The sequence below is a fragment of the Acinonyx jubatus genome, chromosome E2 (genome assembly GCF_027475565.1).
Source record: "Acinonyx jubatus isolate Ajub_Pintada_27869175 chromosome E2, VMU_Ajub_asm_v1.0, whole genome shotgun sequence".
Classification (NCBI taxonomy): domain Eukaryota; kingdom Metazoa; phylum Chordata; class Mammalia; order Carnivora; family Felidae; genus Acinonyx; species Acinonyx jubatus.
In genome coordinates this window covers 44,957,365-44,977,388 of record NC_069396.1, presented here as the reverse complement: position 1 = coordinate 44,977,388, position 20,024 = coordinate 44,957,365, and the positions used below count along the sequence as shown (strand labels likewise).

The following is a 20,024-nucleotide window of genomic DNA, read 5'->3' as shown; positions in this document are numbered from 1 at the left end:
AGCAATCCTAAAATTCATATGGAACCACAAAAGGCCCCGAATAGCCAAAGTAATTTTGAAGAAGAAGACCAAAGCAGGAGGCATCACAATCCCAGACTTCAGCTTCTACTACAAAGCTGTCATCATCAAGACAGCATGGTATTGGCACAAAAACAGACACATAGACCAATGGAATAGAATAGAAACCCCAGAACTAGACCCACAAAAGTATGGCCAACCAATCTTTGACAAAGCAGGAAAGAATATCCAATGGAAAAAAGACAGTCTCTTTAACAAATGGTGCTGGGAGAACTGGACAGCAACATGCAGAAGGTTGGAACTAGACCACTTTCTCACACCATTCACAAAAATAAACTCAAAATGGATAAAGGACCTGAATGTGAGACAGGAAACCATCAAAACCCTCTAGGAGAAAGCAGGAAAAGACCTCTCTGACCTCAGCCGTAGCAATTTCTTACTTGACACATCCCCAAAGGCAAGGGAATCAAAAGCAAAAATGAACTATTGGGACCTCATGAAGATAAAAAGCTTCTGCACAGCAAAGGAAAAAATCAACTAAAAGGCAACCAACGGAATGGGAAAAGATATTTGCAAATGACATATCGGACAAAGGGCGAGTATCCAAAATCTATAAAGAGCTCACCAAACTCCACACCCGAAAAACAAATAATCCAGTGAAGAAATGGGCAGAAAACATGAATAGACACTTCTCTAAAGAAGACAGCCTGATGGCCAACAGGCACATGAGAAGATGCTCAATGTCGCTCCTCATCAGGGAAATACAAATCAAAACCACACTCAGATATCACTTCACGCCAGTCAGAGTGGCCAAAATGAACAAATCAGGAGACTATAGATGCAGGAGAGGATGTGGAGTAACGGGAATCCTCTCGCAGTGTTGGTGGGAATGCAAACTGGTGCAGCCACTCTGGGAAACAGTGTGGAGGTTCCTCAAAAAATTAAAAATAGACCTACCCTATGACCCAGCAGTAGCACTGCTAGGAATTTACCCAAGGGATACAGGAGTACTGATGCATAGGGGCACTTGTACCACAATGTTTATAGCAGCACTCTCAACAATAGCCAAATTGTGGAAAAAGCCTAAATGTCCATCAACTGATGAATGGATAAAGAAATTGTGGTTTATATACACGATGGAGTACTACGTGGCAACGAGAAAGAATGAAATATGGCCCTTTGTAGCAACGTGGATGGAACTGGAGAATGTGATGCTAAGTGAAATAAGCCATACAGAGAAAGACAGATACCATATGTGTTCACTCGTATGTGGATCCTGAGAAACTTAACAGGAACCCATGGGGGAGGGGAAGGAAAAAAAAAAAGAGGTTAGAGTGGGAGAGAGCCAAAGCATAAGAGACTCTTAAAAACTGAGAACAAACTGAGGGTTGATGGGGGGGTGGGAGGGAGGGGGGGGTGGGTGATGGGTATTGAAGAGGGCATCTTTTGGGATGAGCACTGGGTGTTGTATGGAAACCAGTTTGACAATAAATTTCACATATTACAAAAAAAAAAAAAAGAACAAACAAAAAAACAAGCATTAGCCTTAAACACATTAGAACAGATGGATTTAACAGATACATACAGGATATGCCACTCCAGAATACACATTCTTCTCAAGTGCACATGGAACATTCTCCAGGATAAATCACATTTTAGGGCAGAAAACAAGGCTCAGTACATTTAAAAGATTGAAGACAAATGAAGCATCTTTACCAACCACAATGGTATGAAACTAGAAATTAAGTAGAAGAGGAAAACTGAAGAAACAATATGTGGAGACAAAACAACATGGCTATTAAACCAATGGATCAACAAAGAAATCAAAGAGGAAATTTAAAAATACGTTAAGGCAAATAGAAATGAAAACACAGTACTCAAAATCTGTGGAATGCAGCAAAAACTGTTGTAAGAAAAGTTTATATCAATACAGGCCCACCTCCAGAAACAAAAGGAAGGAAAGATTCCAAACTCATTCTATGAAACCAGCATTATACTGATACCTAAACCAGTCAGGAGGGAAAGGGGTGGGGGGAAGGAAGGAAGTAAGAAAGGAAGGAAGTTAGCAGCAATTATCCCTGATGAGCAAGGATGCTAAAATCCTCAATAAAATACTGGCAAACTGAATTCAAAAATACATTAAAAGAATCATACACCATGATCAAGTAGATGGTTCCATATGTGCAAATCAATGTGATATACCATATTAAGAAAACAAAGGATAAAAATCATGAGATTGTCAACAGATCCAGAAAAAGCATCTGACAAAATTCATTATACATTTATGATACAAACTCTCAACGAAGTGTTCATTATACAGGGAATGGACATCAACATAATAAAGGCTATATATGACAGACCACAACTAACATCATATTCAGTGGTGAAAAGCTAAAAGCTTTCCTCTGAGATCAGGAAGAGGACAAGGATGCCCACTCTCACCACTTTTATTCATGATAATATTGGAAATCCTAGCCACAGTAATTAGGCAAGAAAACTAAAAGGCATCTAAATCAGAAAGGAAGAAGTTAAACCATCACTACTTGCAGATGACATTATTCTATATATGGAAAATCCTAAAACTCCACCAAAAAACTAATAAATGAATTCAGTGAAGTTGCAGGATACAAATGAATATACAAAAATCTAAAAAAAAAAAAAAAAAGATGAGTATACAAAAATCTGTTGGCTATCTATATGCTAATTATCAGAAAAAAATTAATAGTCTCATTTACAATTGCATGAAAAAGAATAAAGTACCTAGGAATAAATTTATCCAAGGAGATGAAAGACCTGTACTCTGAAAACTGTAAGACACTGATGAAAGAAACTGAAGATGGGGCGCCTGGGTGGCTCAGTCAATTAAACGTCTGACTTCGGCCCAGGTCACAATCTCACGGCTCCTGAGTGTCGAGCTCTGTGCTGACAGTTCAGAGCCTGGAGCCTGCTTCAGATTCTCTGTCTCCCTCTCTCTCTGCCCCTCCCCTGCTCGCACACTGTCTCCCTCTCTCTCTCAAAAATAAATAAAAAACATTAAAAAAATAAAAGAAACTGAAGATGACACAAACAAGGGGAAAATACTATGCTTGTGGATTGGAAGAATCTATACCCAAATGTCAATGGTGGTTTGCACAAAACTAGAACAAATGATTCTAACATTTGAGAAGAACCACAAAACACCCCAAAACATCCAAAGCAATCTTGAGAAAGCTGGAGGTATACTGATTTCTAGCTATACTACCAAGCTATAGTAATCAAAATAGAATGATACTGGCACAAAAACAGACATATATATCAGTGGAACAATACAGATAGATAGAAATATACCCAGGTTAATATTGTCGATTAATCTATGATACAGGAGGCAAGAATATACAATGGCAAAAAGTCTCTTTTATAAATGATGTGGGGAAAACTGCACCAGTTTTCTTATACCATATACAGAAATAAAATCAAAATGGATTAAAGACTTAAATTTGAGACCTGATACCATAAAATTCCTAGAAGAAAACACAGGCAGTAAACTCTGACACCAGTCTTAGCAATCCCTTTCTGGATCTCTTTAGGCAAGGACAACAAAAATATAAAAATGGACTACATCAAACCAAAAAGCTATTGCATAGCATAGGAAACCATCAATAAAAAGAAAAAGCAACCTACTGAATGGAAGAAGTTATTTGTCAGTAGTATATCCATTAAACAGTTAACATTCAAAATATCTAAAAATCTCATACAACTCAGTATAAAAATAATCCAATTAAAAGAGGGCAGAAAATCTGAATAGGCATTTTCCCAAGGAAGATGACACATGAAAACATGCTCAACATCACTTAACCATCAGGGAAATGCAAATAAAAACCACAATGTTATATTACTTTGTATCTACCTATCAGAATGGCGCATATATATATATATATATATATATATATATATATATATATATATAAAGACAAGTGTTGGTAAAGATATGGAGAAAAGGGGGCCCTTATGCACTGTTGGTGGGAATGTAAATTGGTGTAGTCACTATGGGAAATACTGTGTAGGTCCTCTAAAATTTAAAAATAGAACTACCATAAAATCTAGTAGTAGGTAATTACTTGAAGAAAATGAATGTATCAACCCAAAAAGATATTTGTACCCTTACGCTCATCACAGAATTATTTATAATAGCCATAATATGGAAATAACCTAAATGTCTATTGATGGAGGAATGGATAAAGATCATGGTTTGTATACAACAGAATGTTACTTGGCCATAAAAAAGAACAAAATTGCCAACTGTGACAACATGGACAGACCTAGATGATATCATGCTAAGAGAGATAAGTCAGACAGAAAAAAATACTGTATTATTTCACTTCTAGGTGAAATATAAAAAAAACAAAAAATAGAAATAAACACTCATAGATATGGAGAACTGATGGTTAGTGGGCAGAATGTAGTTTGGACAAAATAGTGAAGGGTCTTAAGTACAATTTTTCAGTTCTAAAATAAGATGGGATGTAATGTACAGCATAGGGAACATAGTCAATAATACCGTAAGAATTTTGTATTGTGACAGATAATAACTAGATTACAGGGGTGACCATTTTGTCATGTATATAAATATTGAATCACTATGTTGTACATCTGAAACTAACATTGTATGTCAATTATTCTTCAATTTAATCAGAAGGGGAAAAAAGAATGAAAGTATAAAACTCTTAGAAAACAGAAGTAAATCTTCCTTATGTTGGATCTGTCCATTGATTTTTAGATCTGACACCAAAAGCAAAAAAAGACAAATTGGAGTTCATAAAAACTACAAACTTTTGTCTATGAAAGGACTTTGTCAAAATGAAAACATACAGAATAGGAGAAAATGTTTGCAAATCATACATTTGGTTTGTCTTCTGGTTGGCTTTTTATTTGATTTTGATAAAGAACAGGGAAATGAAGCTGAATTAAAAGTATCTACTGAAAATATCTACTTACCCAGATTATTAACTAGAAAATGGAAATTCTTCCCCCTCCATTTTATTGCGATACAGTCAGCACACTGCACGTATAAGTTTAAGATATAAAGCATAATGAACTTACCTATGTTGTGAAACAACACTTCTATAGGTAAGAAAAAAAAAACTGCGATGAGAACTTTTAGGATCTACTCTCTTAACTTTAAAATATATAGCAGGAGAGCCTGGGTGGCTCTGTTGGTTAACTGTCTGACTTCGGCTCAGGTCCTCATCGCATCTCACAGTTCATGAATTTGAGCCTCACATCAGGCTCTGCACTGACAGTGCAGAGCTTGCTTGGGATTCTCTCTCACCCCATCTCTTTCTGCCCCTCTGCCACTCTCTCAGACTTAAAAATAAAACCATATAGCAGTGTTAACTGTAGTCTTCATGTACATTACATCCCTAGTACTTATCTTACAACTGGAAGTTTGTATTTTTTGGCCACCTTTATTCAATTCCTCTTTGCCCTGTTCCTCGCCTCTGGTAACCACAAACTGACCTCCTTTTCTAGGAGTTTTTTTGTTTTTATTTTTTAGATCCCACAGATAAGTGTGATCGTATGGTATTTGTCTTTCTCATTTGACTTCACTTAGCAAAATGCTCTCAAGGTCCATCCATGTTGTCACAAATGGCAGGATTTCCTTCTTTTGGATTTCCTTTCTTATGGCTCAGTATTCCACTGTGCGTATGTGTGCACGCACCACAAATTCATTATCCAGTTCATCCATCCAATCCATACACTTAGCTTGTTCCCTTATCTTGGTATGAACATGGGAGTGCACATACCTCTTCAACATAGGGTTTTTGTTTCCGTTGGATATATTCCCAGAAATAGAATTGCTGGATTATACAGTTGTTGTTTTTTAAAAAACTGCATACTGTTTTGCATAGTGGCCATACCAATTATGATACCACCAACAGCGCACAAGTGTTCCCCTTTCTCCACATCCTTGCCAGCATTTATCTCGTCTTTTTGATGATAGCCATTCTAACAGGAGTGAAGTATTATCTCATTGTGGTTTTGATTTCCATTTCCTTAATTACTAGTGATGTTGAGCATCTTTTCATGTACCTGTTGGGACATTCATGTATCTTCTGCACAAGGGATTCAAATCCTAACAACTCAGCTCAGTTGTAGCTCTGGCCATTTCAATTAAGAAAAAAAAAAAAAAAAAAAAAAAAGCAATCAGCGTTTCACCCTCCCCTTTATCAGAGCCCAGTGCAGAATTCAGTTTCTATTCCTACCCAACAAGCTCTAGCAACAAGGTGTGGTGTTATCACTGTTTCCTCTCCATCCTCCACACCTCTGTTTTAGCTGGGCTGAATGGGGAGGTGAACTTCTATCCCTACCCACTGAAAATGAAGTGGGTATCAGTGCTCCACTTTTGCTTGGGTTGAGTCAGTGGGGGCTCAGCAGGAACATCCACACCCACCTGTACACTAAAGCTATGCCTAAACTTACCTGCAGAAAGGAGGTTAAGTAGGAGCTAGAGTCTCAGAACACAACACACAAAATGTCCAGGATAAAAATGAAAATCATTCATACATCATATCAAGGAATAGGAAAATCTCAAGCTTAATGAGAAGACAATCAAGAGACATCAATACTAAGGTAACTAGAGTTATTTGGCAAGGAATTTAAAGCAACCATCATAAAAGTGCTTCAGGTGAACAAATCATGTACACACTTGAAACAAATGAAAAAAAAGCTCAACAAAGAAAAATATAAAGAACATGAAATAATTTGAAATGAAAATTACAGTAACCAAAAGACTCAATGGATGTGTTCAGGAGTAGAATGGAGAGTACAGAGGAAAGTATCAGTGAACTTGAAGATAGAACAAAATAAATTACCTAATATGAACAACAAGAGGAAAAACATGTTGTCTTACAAGGGAAGGATAAAAAGTATGAGGCTGGAAAAGCAGTAAAAGAAACAACAGCAGAAAATTCCTCAACTGTGGCAACAAACCTAAGTCTTCAGATTCAAGAAGCTGAGCAAACCCTAAACAGTATAAACCCAAAGAAATTCATGCTGAGATACATGATAATCAAACTTAAGAATACTGAAGACTAGAAACAATTTTTGAAAGCAGTTAGAAATGACACATTCCTCCTATAGAGGAATGGTTCAGATAAGAGATTTCTTATCAGAAAAAAAAAAAGGTGAAAGTGAAGTGGCCCCTTTTTCAAGTACTGAAACATCTGTCAACCAGAATTCTCTACCAGCAAAAAAACATCCTTTAGGAATGAAGGTGAAATGAAAACATACTCAGACAAAGGATAACTAAGATAGTCTTTTTGTTGCCAGGAGACCTATACTAAAAGAGTGGCTGACGGAAATTCTTTCAGCAGAAATGATGAAGGAGTATAGAACATCTGGAATGAGGATAGAACAGAAACAGTAAAGATATGGGTACATTTAATAGAATACCTTTCTCCTGTGGTTTCCTAAATTATGCTAGATGGTTAAAGCAAAAAATGGTTAACACTGTCTCATATAGTTCTTATGGTATATAGCGGAAATACCTGGTACAATTATATAATAATAAAGGGGGAAAATAAAGAATCTTAGTTGAGATAAGGTTTTGAACTGGTTGAATGACAGTAGATTGTGGAAGTTATATATGTATGATGTTAATACCTAGAACAACTACTAAAAAATCCATAGAGATACACTCAAGAACTCTAAAGTAGAATTCTAAAAAAATATGCTGAAGTAACCCACAGTAAGGCATGAAAAGTGACAGAGGAACAAAATAGAACAAAACAACCAAATGACAGATGAATGTTCATAGCAGGTTTTTGTAATTACCCAAAGCTGGAAATGCAAATGTCTTTCAAAGGCTCGATGGTTAGAGAAACCATGGTATATTGATACCATGGAAAACTACTTGAGAAATTTTAAAACCAGAAAAATTTTACCTGTAATAACTGGGATTTATCTCAGGGCATCAGGTTGAATAAAAAACACCAATCTCAAAAGGTTATATAGTGTAGGTTCCATTTATAAAACACTCTTGATATTAAACAGTATATTATAGAATATAATAATCTTGAGATTATATATTAGTGCTTGCCAAAGGTAAGGAGTGGGAAGCACAGAGGGGAAAAGGGTTATGGGTGTGACTACAAAGGGACAGAACAAGGAATATTTGTGGTGTCAGAAGTTCTGTATGTTGATTGTGGTGGCAGAGAAAAAATTGGGAGTGGCAGTTAGGAGATAAAATTGTATAGAACTACATTAACACACACAAGCACATGCAAAACCAGTGAAATCTACTAACGTACAGATTGTGCCACTGTTAAATTTGATATTGCACTGTAGTTATGCAAGATTTAACATTAGGGAAAATCGGACATAGGGCACACAAGCTAAACAGTACTATAGGGTATTGTTTCTGCAACTTCCTATAAACCTGTATTTCTAAATAAAAACATCTTTTGAAAGTCCCAGTAGAAAACAAACAGACAAAATATATGAATGAGCTATTCACAGAAAAGTTAATTTGAGTTCCACATATATTTGACAGGTCTGAATATATAACATTTTAGATGTGGTACAAGAAGAGCTTTCACACCCACTGGGCACGTACATCACACATATAAAATCACCAGCATGTGCATGACCATTTAAGGATTCAGAAACCAAATAAAGCTTTGTTGAGATATGCGAAAATTCCCTCTGGTCTGATGCAGGCATCTATCCTTGGCTTGCTTGACATGTCAGAACATTATTCACATTTTACAGTAGGTATGAATGGCCCCTACTCAATCTGAAACCAAGCCAAATATAGGTTTTGGTTTTTTTTCCCCAAGTGGAGAGCTAGTTATTCCAACAATTAACTATTTCTTTAGTTTCTTCACTGCCTTCAGCTAAGGAAGAATTTGTGTTTGAAATAAACAATTTTAAAATTGGCATCAACACACACACACACACACACACACACTGAATCAACATTGTGAGGAGAGGGTAAGCAAAGTGTCATCTTAATTCAGGTTTTGTTTGTGTATCAGTAAAGAGAATTTCCTACAAATTTTAGTTTTGACCATAAAGAATCCATTTTCAAGTTGTTTCTATAGGTCGTGTGCCATTTTGGTTCTTATTTTAGAGAAATTAGGAAAATAAGGAAAGGCAAAAAAGAATACAAAAATAGCAACATAATCTTGACAACCTGATTTGTTACCACCATTATATTTGCTTTCCTTTTTATTAAAGAAACGTTACAGGTAAATATAACAATTCCATCTAAACCCCTCCCATTTCCTGAAAGGCAACCAATGTCGTATGTGGATTTATGACCAATACACAGTACTGTTCTTTGCATTATTTTATTAAACTTATACAAATGTTACATCTTCTCATTGTACATTTTGCTTTTTCCTCTCAATATTATATATTGTGATCTACGTAACTATATGTCACATTTATACCTTCTAAATATTGTATTCTATCATAGCAATAATTACGTGGTATTAATTTATCATTCTACTGAGAATTTATGTCCAATTTAGTGTAATACAAACCACAATGCAGTGAACAGAGATGTGTATCTCGTGCCTCTGTATGTGTGCCTCTGAAGCCAATACACCAAAAGAGAAATGACAGCTTCATATTTATGTGTTCTTAGAGTAATCCTTTTACTCTAAAATAATAAATCTATTTTACTTTCATCATAGTTTTAGAATTTTGCTTTTTATATTCTGGTCTTCAATCTATCTGGAGTTTATTTTTGTATATGGTATAGAGAGCTATCATTTTTTGTTCATATGAATCTTCCATTTATTGAATAGGCCATTCTTTCTCCAGTGACTTCAGTAGCACTATCATACACAAAATTTCCGTATCTCCTTTCTCCAATCCTTGTATCTGCTAATTTACTTAACAAGAACACATTTAGACACCAGCTTTAAATAAAAGTACGTGATGCTATCTAGTAGACTGTGCCTTCTCTTTTTTCACTGTTGTCTCTGCTATTTGTGGTCCTTCATATTCCTATGTAAAACTTTAAATCAGTTTGCGAAATTCTTAAAATATAATTAGCGAAAACTTTGAGTGGAAATACCTTAGAGATGAGAGAATTTTTGTTTTTAAAAATGTCACCTTTTTCAGACAATGTTATTTTTCTCAAAATTTCAGGTGTTATTTTGTGCCCTTGAAAATGTTTTATAACTTTATATGTATATGTGTGTGCCTGGTAATTCACTGTTGTGTTTATCCTTAGACATTTTATATCAACATATTTTTGAATCAAATATTTCTTGTGTAAGAGGTTATTTTTATAGCTTCTCTTTTCCGCCAATCTTCTTACTTAACACATTGGCTAGGAGCTCAATTGTAATATTGATATGCTGATAGTAGATATCTTGTTTCACATTTTAATAAGAATGCTGAATAAATATCTTTAGATATCTGTGAAGGTTTTTGATGTTCAGCTTTTTTGTTTCACAATTTGTCACCTTGGTAAAAATACTCCTTGTTTCATAAATGTGTGACTTCTTCAAAAAGGCTTTCCACAGTCATAGTTTTCTGTTCTAGAACTGATTATGTGAAAGGAGATGCTAATTCTTTCTAAAGGCTTTTCCATATTCACAATATTCATAGTGTTCTACTGAGTATGAATTCTCTGGTGTCTAACAAGGTGTGACTTTTGGCTGAAAGCCTTACCACACTCATAACAATGATAAGGCTTCTCACCTGTATGTTTTCTCATATGAAGTGTAAGAGATGAGATTTGAGAGAAGGCTTTTCCACATTTACTACAGTCAAAGGGCTTCTCACCTGTATGACCTCGTATATGTATAGTAAGGGATGAGCTTTGGGAGAAGGCTTTTCCACATTTATTACATTCATAGGGTTTCTCACCTGTATGGCCTCTCATGTGCACAATAAGAGAAGTTCTTTGAGAGAAAGCTTTTCCACATTCATTACATACATAGGGCTTCTCACCAGTATGACTCCTCATATGTAAGTTGAGCAATGAGCACTGAGAGAAGGCTTTCCCACACTTATCACATTCATAAGGCTTTTCTCCTGTGTGACTTCTCAGATGAAGAGTAAGGGATGCAATTTGAGAAAAGGCTTTACCACATTCATTACAATCATAAGGTTTCTCTCCAGTGTGAACTTTCTGATGTGTAATAAAGTTTTGCTTTTGGCTGAAGGCTTTACCACATTCATTACATTCATAGGGTTTCTCTCCAGAATGAATTTTTTCATGTGCAATGAGATTTGATTTCTGGCTAAAGGCTTTGCCACATTCCTTACATATGTACGGTTTTTCTCCAGTGTGAATTCTCTGGTGTCTAACGAGATTTGACATTTGAATGAAAGCTTTCCCACATTCATTACATTCATAAGGTTTCTCTCTAGTATGAATCTTCTGGTGTGTAATGAAGTTTTTCTTGTGGCTGAAGGCTTTTCTACATTCCTTACACTCATAAGGTTTTTCACCAGTATGACTTCTCATATGTACAGTAAGGGCTGAACTTTGAGAGAAGGATTTTCCACATTCATTACATTCATAGGGTTTCTCACCCGTATGAATTCTTACATGTATAATAAGCATGGAAAATTGAGAGAAAGCTTTTCCACATTTATCACATTTATAAGGTTTTTCTCCTGTATGACTTCTCATGTGAAGAGCAAGGGATGCAATTCGAGGGAAGGCTTTACCACATTCATTACATGCATAAGGTTTCTCCCCAGTATGAACTTTCTGATGTGCAGTGAGGCTTTGCTTCTGACTGAATGCTTTCCCACACTCATTACATTCATAAGGTTTCTCTCCAGTATGAATTTTTTCATGATCAATGAGATTGGATTTCTGGCTGAAGGATTTCCCACATTCCTTACATGCATAGGGTTTCTCCCCAGTATGAATTCTTTGATGCCTAATGAGATTTGACATTTTAATGAAAGCTTTCCCACATTCATTACATTCATAAGACTGCTCCCTACTATGAGTTTTATGATGTTTAATGAGTTTTTCCTTGTGGCTGAAGGCTTTTCTACAGTTTTTACATTCATAGGGTTTCTCTCCAGTATGAATTCTGAGGTGTCTGATGAGGTCCAAAGTTTGACTGAATCCTTTCCCACAGTGATTACATTTAAAGGGGGTTACTACAAGATGGGATGGATTAATGACAAATGATTTCATAGGTTCATTATATTCAGAATGTTCCTTTCTTATAAAGATTCTATCACTATTATGACAGTCAAAATTATTATGTTCTAAACACTTTCCAAATAAGTCATATTCATAGAGATTGTGACTGGAAGGAAAAAAGTCCAAGTTAAGAGGAAATGCACTGGCAAATTTCTTATGACATTCAATGACTTTTTCTTCAGTCAGTGTTTTTGTGAATTTATCTTCAAATTGTGTCAAAAGTCTGTCCTGGATTTTCTGATGCTCATCAATTCCCCATACTTCTCCTAAAACAGATTGCAAATAAATATCACTTGAAATATTTTCCAGTATTGTAACGTGAAGAAAATTTCAGAAAATATGCTATTATGGGATTGATTCTTGGTTTAAGACGTAGTTTCCCATTATAAAGCAAATTCCAAGTGCATGTATCTCCTATTTCCTTAGCTTTAGGAAATTCCAGGAAAAATACGAGTGGAGGAAGATAGTTAGGAATACAAATAGCTTTGATTGTGTTTAAAAATGGGATCTGAAACAAAACAGATAAACTGTTGCATAAATAAAAGGAAGAATGCAGATGTACAAATAAAGTTAGAAATGACACAGGAAAAAACAAAAACAGGAAGTTAAAAATCATAAAACTATTTTGCAGGACTCTATTAAAAAGATAACTTTATAAACTGCTTGACATAAGTAATTTTCTGGAAAATGCAAATTACCAAAACTGTACCTGTAAGAGGTAGAAACCTATATAAACCAACTTCCACAAAATGAACAGAAAAATACAAAAAAGCAATCCCTCAAAAACAAAACAAATCAAAAGGTCCAGAGAGGTTCACATGGGCATTTGAACAAACATTTAGGGGACATTTGCTTTCATGCTCTGCAGAATGTTGTAAAAGAAAAAAAAAGGAGAATTCCCATTTTTGTGCATGTGAAACAAACATAACATTAACACCAAAATCTGACAAAGATGACAACCAAAAAAGCAAACTATATACCAATTTTACTTATGAATATCAATGTAAAAATTCTACCTAAAATATCAAAATGACCCAGAAGGAAAAAAAAGTGACCTAGAGCACATTAAATATAAGATACATCATAACTGAGTAGGTTTTTTTCCAAGTACATATATATGTTTTGCTACTAGAAAAATCTGTTTCTAATCAGCAAATACATTAATAGGTCAAAAGTAAAAAATCAAGTAATCATTTCCAAAGGTATATTTAAAAGTTATAAAACTAAATATCTATTTCCATAAAGAAACCTTCAAAAAATGGGACTACTTATTTAACTTCAGAAAAAGTACAGTACAGCTTAAACACTTACAGTACACTTAAATCACAATTTTTAATAAGAAAAATCCCCCCCCTCCACAAAAAGGAATATCCCAAAGTACTACATTAAAGTTAGTACTACCACCACTACAGTACTGGATAGTGCATTAACAGAAGAAGAAATCAGAGGTATAAAAACTTGGAAAGTATAAGATTAACATTTTGGTCAACAATAAAACAATTTACCTACAAAATCAAGAGTGAAAAATCATTATAAAATATAAAAACTTCATTATATTCACTATATATAGGAAATTAATATTTAGTTTCAACATTCATATATACACAACTATTTAGAAAACATAAGAATCATAATCACAACAAAAAATATGAAAAATATGTGAACAAATTTAATAAGAAATGTTGCAAAATTACAGAAAACTAAAATGCACACACAGATGTGACCAAATGGAAAGGTGTTATGGGCTGAACTGAATGTACCACAAAAAAGATATGTTGAACTCCTAATGCCCATACCTCAGAATGTGAAGTTATTTGGAAAGAGGATCACTGCAGATGCAATTAGTTAAAATGAGGTCATTCTGGAGTTAGGGTGACTCAATCTACTATGACTGGTGTTCTTGCAAAAAAGGATTCAATGTGAAAGACAGAAACACAGAACACCATGTGAAAATAAAGACACAGACTGGAGTTATGGTATCACAAGCCAAGGAATGTCTGGGGCTACTAGAAGCTGAAAGACACGAAGGAAGGGTCCTTCCACTACAGGCTTCAGATGGTGCATGGCCTGCCAACACCTCGATTTAGTATTTTTAAGCCTCCAAAACTGTGAGAATAAATTCCTCTTATTCTTTTTTTTTTAATTATTTTTTTTAACGTTTATTCATTCTTGAGAGACAGTGTGAGTGGGAGAGGGGCAGAGAGAGAGACACAGAATCTGAAGCAGTCTCCAGGGTCTGAGCTGTCAACACAGAGCCCAATGTGGGGCTTGAACTCGTGAACCACAAGATCCTGACCTGAGCAGAAGTCAGATGCTTAACCTGACTGAGTCACCCAGATGCCCCTAAATTCCTGTTATTCTAAGCCACCCAATGTGTTGTACTTTGTTATGGCAGCTCTAGGAAGCTAAGAATAAAGGCATTATCACATTGCTGGAAAAGAACATTCAATACTGAAAATCACACTTACTCACAAGCTAACCTAATTTCAATAAAAATGTTTGAAAATACAGGTAAGTAACAGCTCAAAGGAAAATGAAGATAGCGGTTGTCACCTTAGGAAATGTATAAGAGAATAACTACTTTTTAATGTGTCCTTTTGTACTATAAGCACATATTATGTATTTTAAAAAGTAAATAAAGTTGTTCTGAATACTGCAGTAATAAAGTGAGAAAAAAAAGGGCAGGTTAAAATTGGATCAGAGAGCTGGAACATAAAACTGGAAGAGCCTACTTAGCATGACTGGATAAGGAATACATATGTACTGTGAGCAGAAGGGAAAACAAAGAGTGAAAAATTGAGCTTAAATACAGTAGAAGAAATACATGAATTTATTTCATCCCACTCCCAAGCACACCAATGTGAGATAAAGAAGGAAAAACATATCAACTAACAAAGACAAAGACCACTCTACCCTAAAGGAGATGGAGGATCTCTTAAGAAATGAAAGCAGAGTGGCGGTTGCATGGCTCAGTCAGGTTAAGCATCCAACTCTTCATTTAGGCTCAAGTTATGATCTCACTGTTGTGGGATCGAGCCAAGCCCTGTGTCAGGCTCCATGCTCAGCTTGGGATTCTCTCTCTCCCCCCCCTCCCCCTCCCCTGCTTGCTCAGTGTCTCTCTCTCTCTCTCTCACACACACACACACAAAATAAACAAACATTTAAAAGAGAAAAAAAAACGAAGCAGACATGCTGTAGAGTCAGGGACATGAGGCAGAGGAATACAGAGAAAAGGAACTGGCTCAGCATAGAGAGAATAAGTGCAAGTCTACGTACTGAAGGATTACATTCAGTTCCCTGTTGCTTCTTAGATCCGAGATGGGAAAATGGAGATTTTTCTCTCTCTCTGCCAGACTGATAATAAAGGAAGGGAAAAATTACTGTGAAATTGTAAAGCAGGTAAAGTTAGAGAGTTGGTTGCAGATTACAAATGTAGAAAAGAAGGCAGAATACTAAGCTTTTGGGTCACTTCAGTTAGGGAAAAAAGAGCTTAATTAAGCAAAAGATTTTGAAGAAGGTACAATTAGGTTGCCAAAGTACTATCCCAACAGAAGTGAAAGGGCCAGAAAGATGTAGGGGAAAAAAAGCCAGAAACAAAATAAAGGAGAATTTCTAAAAATACAAAATACTGCTACTGAATTTTTTTTTTTTTTTAAAGCCAATAAGTTAATAGGGAGCTGCAGAGAGAAGAGTAATTTGGAAGATATATCCGAAGTAATTACTGAGAAGGCCACATAGAGAAATAAGGAGGCAAAAAATAATAAAGGAAATGAAAAAAAAATATGGAGGAAAAAAGACCTAGCTTCTATCTTTAGGAGTCCCAGAATGAGAGTGTTGAGAAAATGAAGAAAAGCCAATATCTGATGATGTTAGCTGAGGAATGTGCAGAATTAATGAGGACAAAACAGGAAAATACTATGGTAATTTTATACCAACAGATTGGAAAATACAGATAAAATAAGTTGTTATACAGACTACCCTGGAACTTTAGTATATGGTAAACCTTTACAGATAAAGAACAAACTTAAATATTTATAGAAATTACATTGTTCAACTCTGTGAAAATTAACTTGAAAACCAGAATTAAGTAATTTTCTAGAACAATACAACCTATTATGTCAAAAACTAATGCCAAAAGAGACAAAACATCTGCGTAAAATTTATAAAGTAATAATGGAAAAAAGCCATCAAAGCACTTTCCCTTGATAATCCAAAAGGTCCAAATGGGCAAACAAGTAAGATAAACCAAAACTTTAAGGGAGTTATACACCAGTGCTATTATAAGTATTCCAGAACAAGAAGAAAGGGTTCTAAATTCTATTTAGGAAACCAGTGTAAAATTGACTTCAAAGCCTGAAAAAGTTAGAACAATTATTTAAATTCATGGCAAATATGTGAGGATGAGTAATTGCTAAGCAATGTGTAAACATAATTCACGCATACACATAAAAGGAAAAGATCACAGGATAATCTCCTGTAAAAAAGATTGTTATTTTAACTAAATGAATATTAAAGAAACTTAGGGTGGCAAAGAGTACTTCAAAGAGGAATGACCAACTGTGAAAAAATACTGGAACAACATACAACAAATAAAAGGCTAATCACATCAATATATTCATACAAATTAAGAATTCAACAGAAAAAAGGGCAAAAGACAAACCATTTATAAAGAAACCATTTTTAAGCATATGGAAACATCCTTGACAATACCATAATAAAGGAAATACAAATTTAAACTATAATAAATTGTTTTTCACCTATTAAATTGGCAAAAATTTTTTAAAATTCTAAGACTGTGTTGGCAGAAATTTTTGGTAGAAATAAAAATGTTTCCTTGGAGGGCAAAAAAAGACTTGGCAATATCTACCAAACTAGAAATATATGTATAAATGTATGTATGCATTGTCTACATGTGATGCATGTATATATAAGTATGTATGTATACATGTGTGTATAACAAATGTGTGCACAAATACATGACAAATGTAGCAGAAAATGGATGCTAAGAGAAAAGTATCACAGACTTTAAAACTTATTGAGTAAAAGGGTTGTAGCCATTACCAAAGTATGAGAGCAAAAGCTAAAAATACACTGGGAAATGTGCCTATGAGTACAAAATATAATGCTATGGCATTTACAATGAAAGGAGAAGATAAAGTAGAAAGGGCTATAAACGTCAACAGTATCCGAACAACTACAATTCTGTGAATATCTGAATGCAAAGGGAAAGGATCCTATGTAATAAGGTGGGCAGAGACTGAAGATGCTAATAATAGAATGACTGTCAAAGTAAAGATGGAAATGAGTTAGGAAATATTGATATCTAGCACACAAGTAAAAAGGCCAACTGGTCCTTTAAGTTCTGAGGAAAGAAGAATGTTATCTAGAAAAGACATCTTAAATTAGTAAAGAATTCAGAAGTTCACAGAAATTATCTCTATTAAAGTCTACAATCTTTAAGAAAATATTTTTGAAGAATATTTCAGAGGGTCATGGATTAACCATTAAAGGGGCATGGCCCCTTCTCACCTGTCTGGTTCCCTCCCTGACTAACCTGGACAGTGTCTCCTTAACACTTCTTCCTCCACCACCCAAGGTTCTTCTTCTTGCTCCAACTTGAAAATCACATCAGGTTTGGTGAATGGACAGCCTGTCAAAGAGAAGTAACATAACATTTGGGCACAAATACCAGGAACAAAAAAATCATTCATGAATTGAGGCTAGCCCAGACAAACCAGGCTTTCTGAAGGACAAGAAAAGTGTGGTTTTGGGGATGCTGCCTCTGAAACATAAGCAAGGATGACATTTTATTTTAAAAGCTGCAGCATGCACACTCATACGAGCACAGGCACCTAAAGGCCAAACTCACTCCAACATTTAAAGGTTCCACAAATTTCAGAAATTTGGAGAAAAAAAGGTACTTCACTCCCAGAATTTGAGTTATACAGGAAACTACCCTTACCCACTGTGATTAAGTTGTTGTAGTTTTCTAGCATCACATTCCGGTACAGGTTCCTTTGAGCAAGATCCAACTGTTGCCACTCTTCCTGGGTGAAGTCAATAGCCACATCTCTGAATGTCACTGTCCCCTGTAACAACATACTCCCACTCAACCTGAAGTCATCCATCTTAAATGATGTGGACAAAACAAATTGAACCATGTTCTCACAGTATGCAAAGGTAAGACGTTATTTAAAAATTTTCCTGGTTTTGCTATTTTCTAAAAGAAAAAACATTAGCAACATTCTGTCAGTTTATGTTCATTCACAAAAAAATTTTTTTAATGTTTATTTTTGAAGGAGGGTGAGACAGAGTACGAGCAGGGGAGGGTCAGAGAGAGAGACAGGGAGGCAGAATCTGAAGCAGGCTCTAGGCTCTGAGTTGTCAGCACAGAGCCCAACCCAGGGCTCAAACTCACGAACTGCAAGATCATGACCTGAGCCAAAGTCGGACGCTTAACTAACTGAACCACCCAGGCACCCCAACAAGCACGTATCTTTAATACCTACCATGGGTTAAAGAGATCTGGGGGACCAATTTATAACTGAGTATAGAAAATGGGGGAATATAAAACTAACTGGTCTGGGAACTCACTGGATGCCTGTGACTCACTGAGGCAAGAGAAAATGAAAACTTGTTTGGATGGAAGCAGAAGCAGGGAGAGAATGGTATGCACAATTTGAAGTACAGTAGTAGCTGAAAGTATGGTTCATTAGGAGAAATCTAGAAAAATTAGGATTTATTGTTCATAAGCCTAAAATAAGTGCCCGCAGAAATGAAAACGGGATATGATTGCTAACAAAGTTCACATATATTGAAAAAGAGGACAATAGACAGCATCATACAAATACCAACAGATAAATTTAAAAACTCATTAAAAAAGTTTTTTAAATAGTCTGAACTGGAATTACAACTAAAACCATGAGAAAATAGTATCAAGAAAGCTTTAGAATACTTTCCAGAAATGAGATGCTGGTGACAAGTTTCTTGAGAGCAATAACTGAAATGTTCAGAAGAGTATAAACATAAGGAAAAAAATCTTCAACAGCAATAGAACAAAGAGGGCTGTCTAAATTTCCTGCCCTGTGAAGAATTTCTGAGAGACTGGGTGGGATAAAAAGGGAGCTATTTCACAATCCGTGTTTCTAGCATTTTATTTCTAGGTTTAAAAGGACCCAGTGAATATGAACATCTACTAACACTAAGGGTTCAGAGTAGGCTGTGGGATTGATACAAATCCTCTTTTGGAATCCTTCCTAATAAGTATCAAGCCCTTTGAAATAAACAAGTTTAAGAAACCAAAGGCCGTATGGCTGAATAAGACATCCCTCATTTGTTTCCCTGCCTCAGCAACAATCTGGCTTCCATCTATGGACATGAAGTACCTTTGCGGGAGCTGTTGGGTACAGCACCATATGTCAAGAGACTCAGGGGGAGACTCGCCTACTTATGCATTGGGTAACAGGCATACAAGACCTCAGCCCCTGTGTGGACCCTGTAGTGACCCATGAACCAACTCTAGCCGCTCTTGGCTGTGGTCCAGGATTCCTGGAAAAAAACTGTCTTAAGCAATCACCCATGAACAACAGAACTTTTGTGGAAATCCAGGTTTGCAGCAGAGAAGTTCCAGCATATTGTCAGAGCAAAAACTGGAGGAGTTTGGACTCGTCACAGAGGGTAAGAGGAAGAGTTTGACTTTACTCATATCACCTATCCCTCAAGGCTGCACAGCTTAGGACCATGAGGGATTTTCTTGGCCAATGAATTCATCTGTGGAGTGTGTATGAGTGACTTGGTTTCCTAGCTATTTGGGACAATGCCAGAGTGGCTCATCTCTCTC

At 35.6% G+C, this 20,024-nt stretch overlaps 1 protein-coding gene across 1 annotated transcript in view; it reads right to left on the bottom strand.

Moving 5' to 3' along the window:
• LOC106980266 (zinc finger protein 585A) overlaps nucleotides 1-20,024 on the bottom strand; it is a 404,538-nt gene that overhangs the window by 361,434 nt on the left and 23,080 nt on the right. The window contains exons 4-7 of the mRNA XM_053210183.1: nucleotides 18,147-18,273; nucleotides 17,739-17,834; nucleotides 11,488-12,450; nucleotides 10,629-11,403 (exon numbers count right to left, since the gene is read on the bottom strand). Of these exons, the coding sequence (XP_053066158.1) occupies nucleotides 10,629-11,403; nucleotides 11,488-12,450; nucleotides 17,739-17,834; nucleotides 18,147-18,273 (1,961 nt within the window). The remainder of the gene's footprint in view (nucleotides 1-10,628; nucleotides 11,404-11,487; nucleotides 12,451-17,738; nucleotides 17,835-18,146; nucleotides 18,274-20,024) is intronic.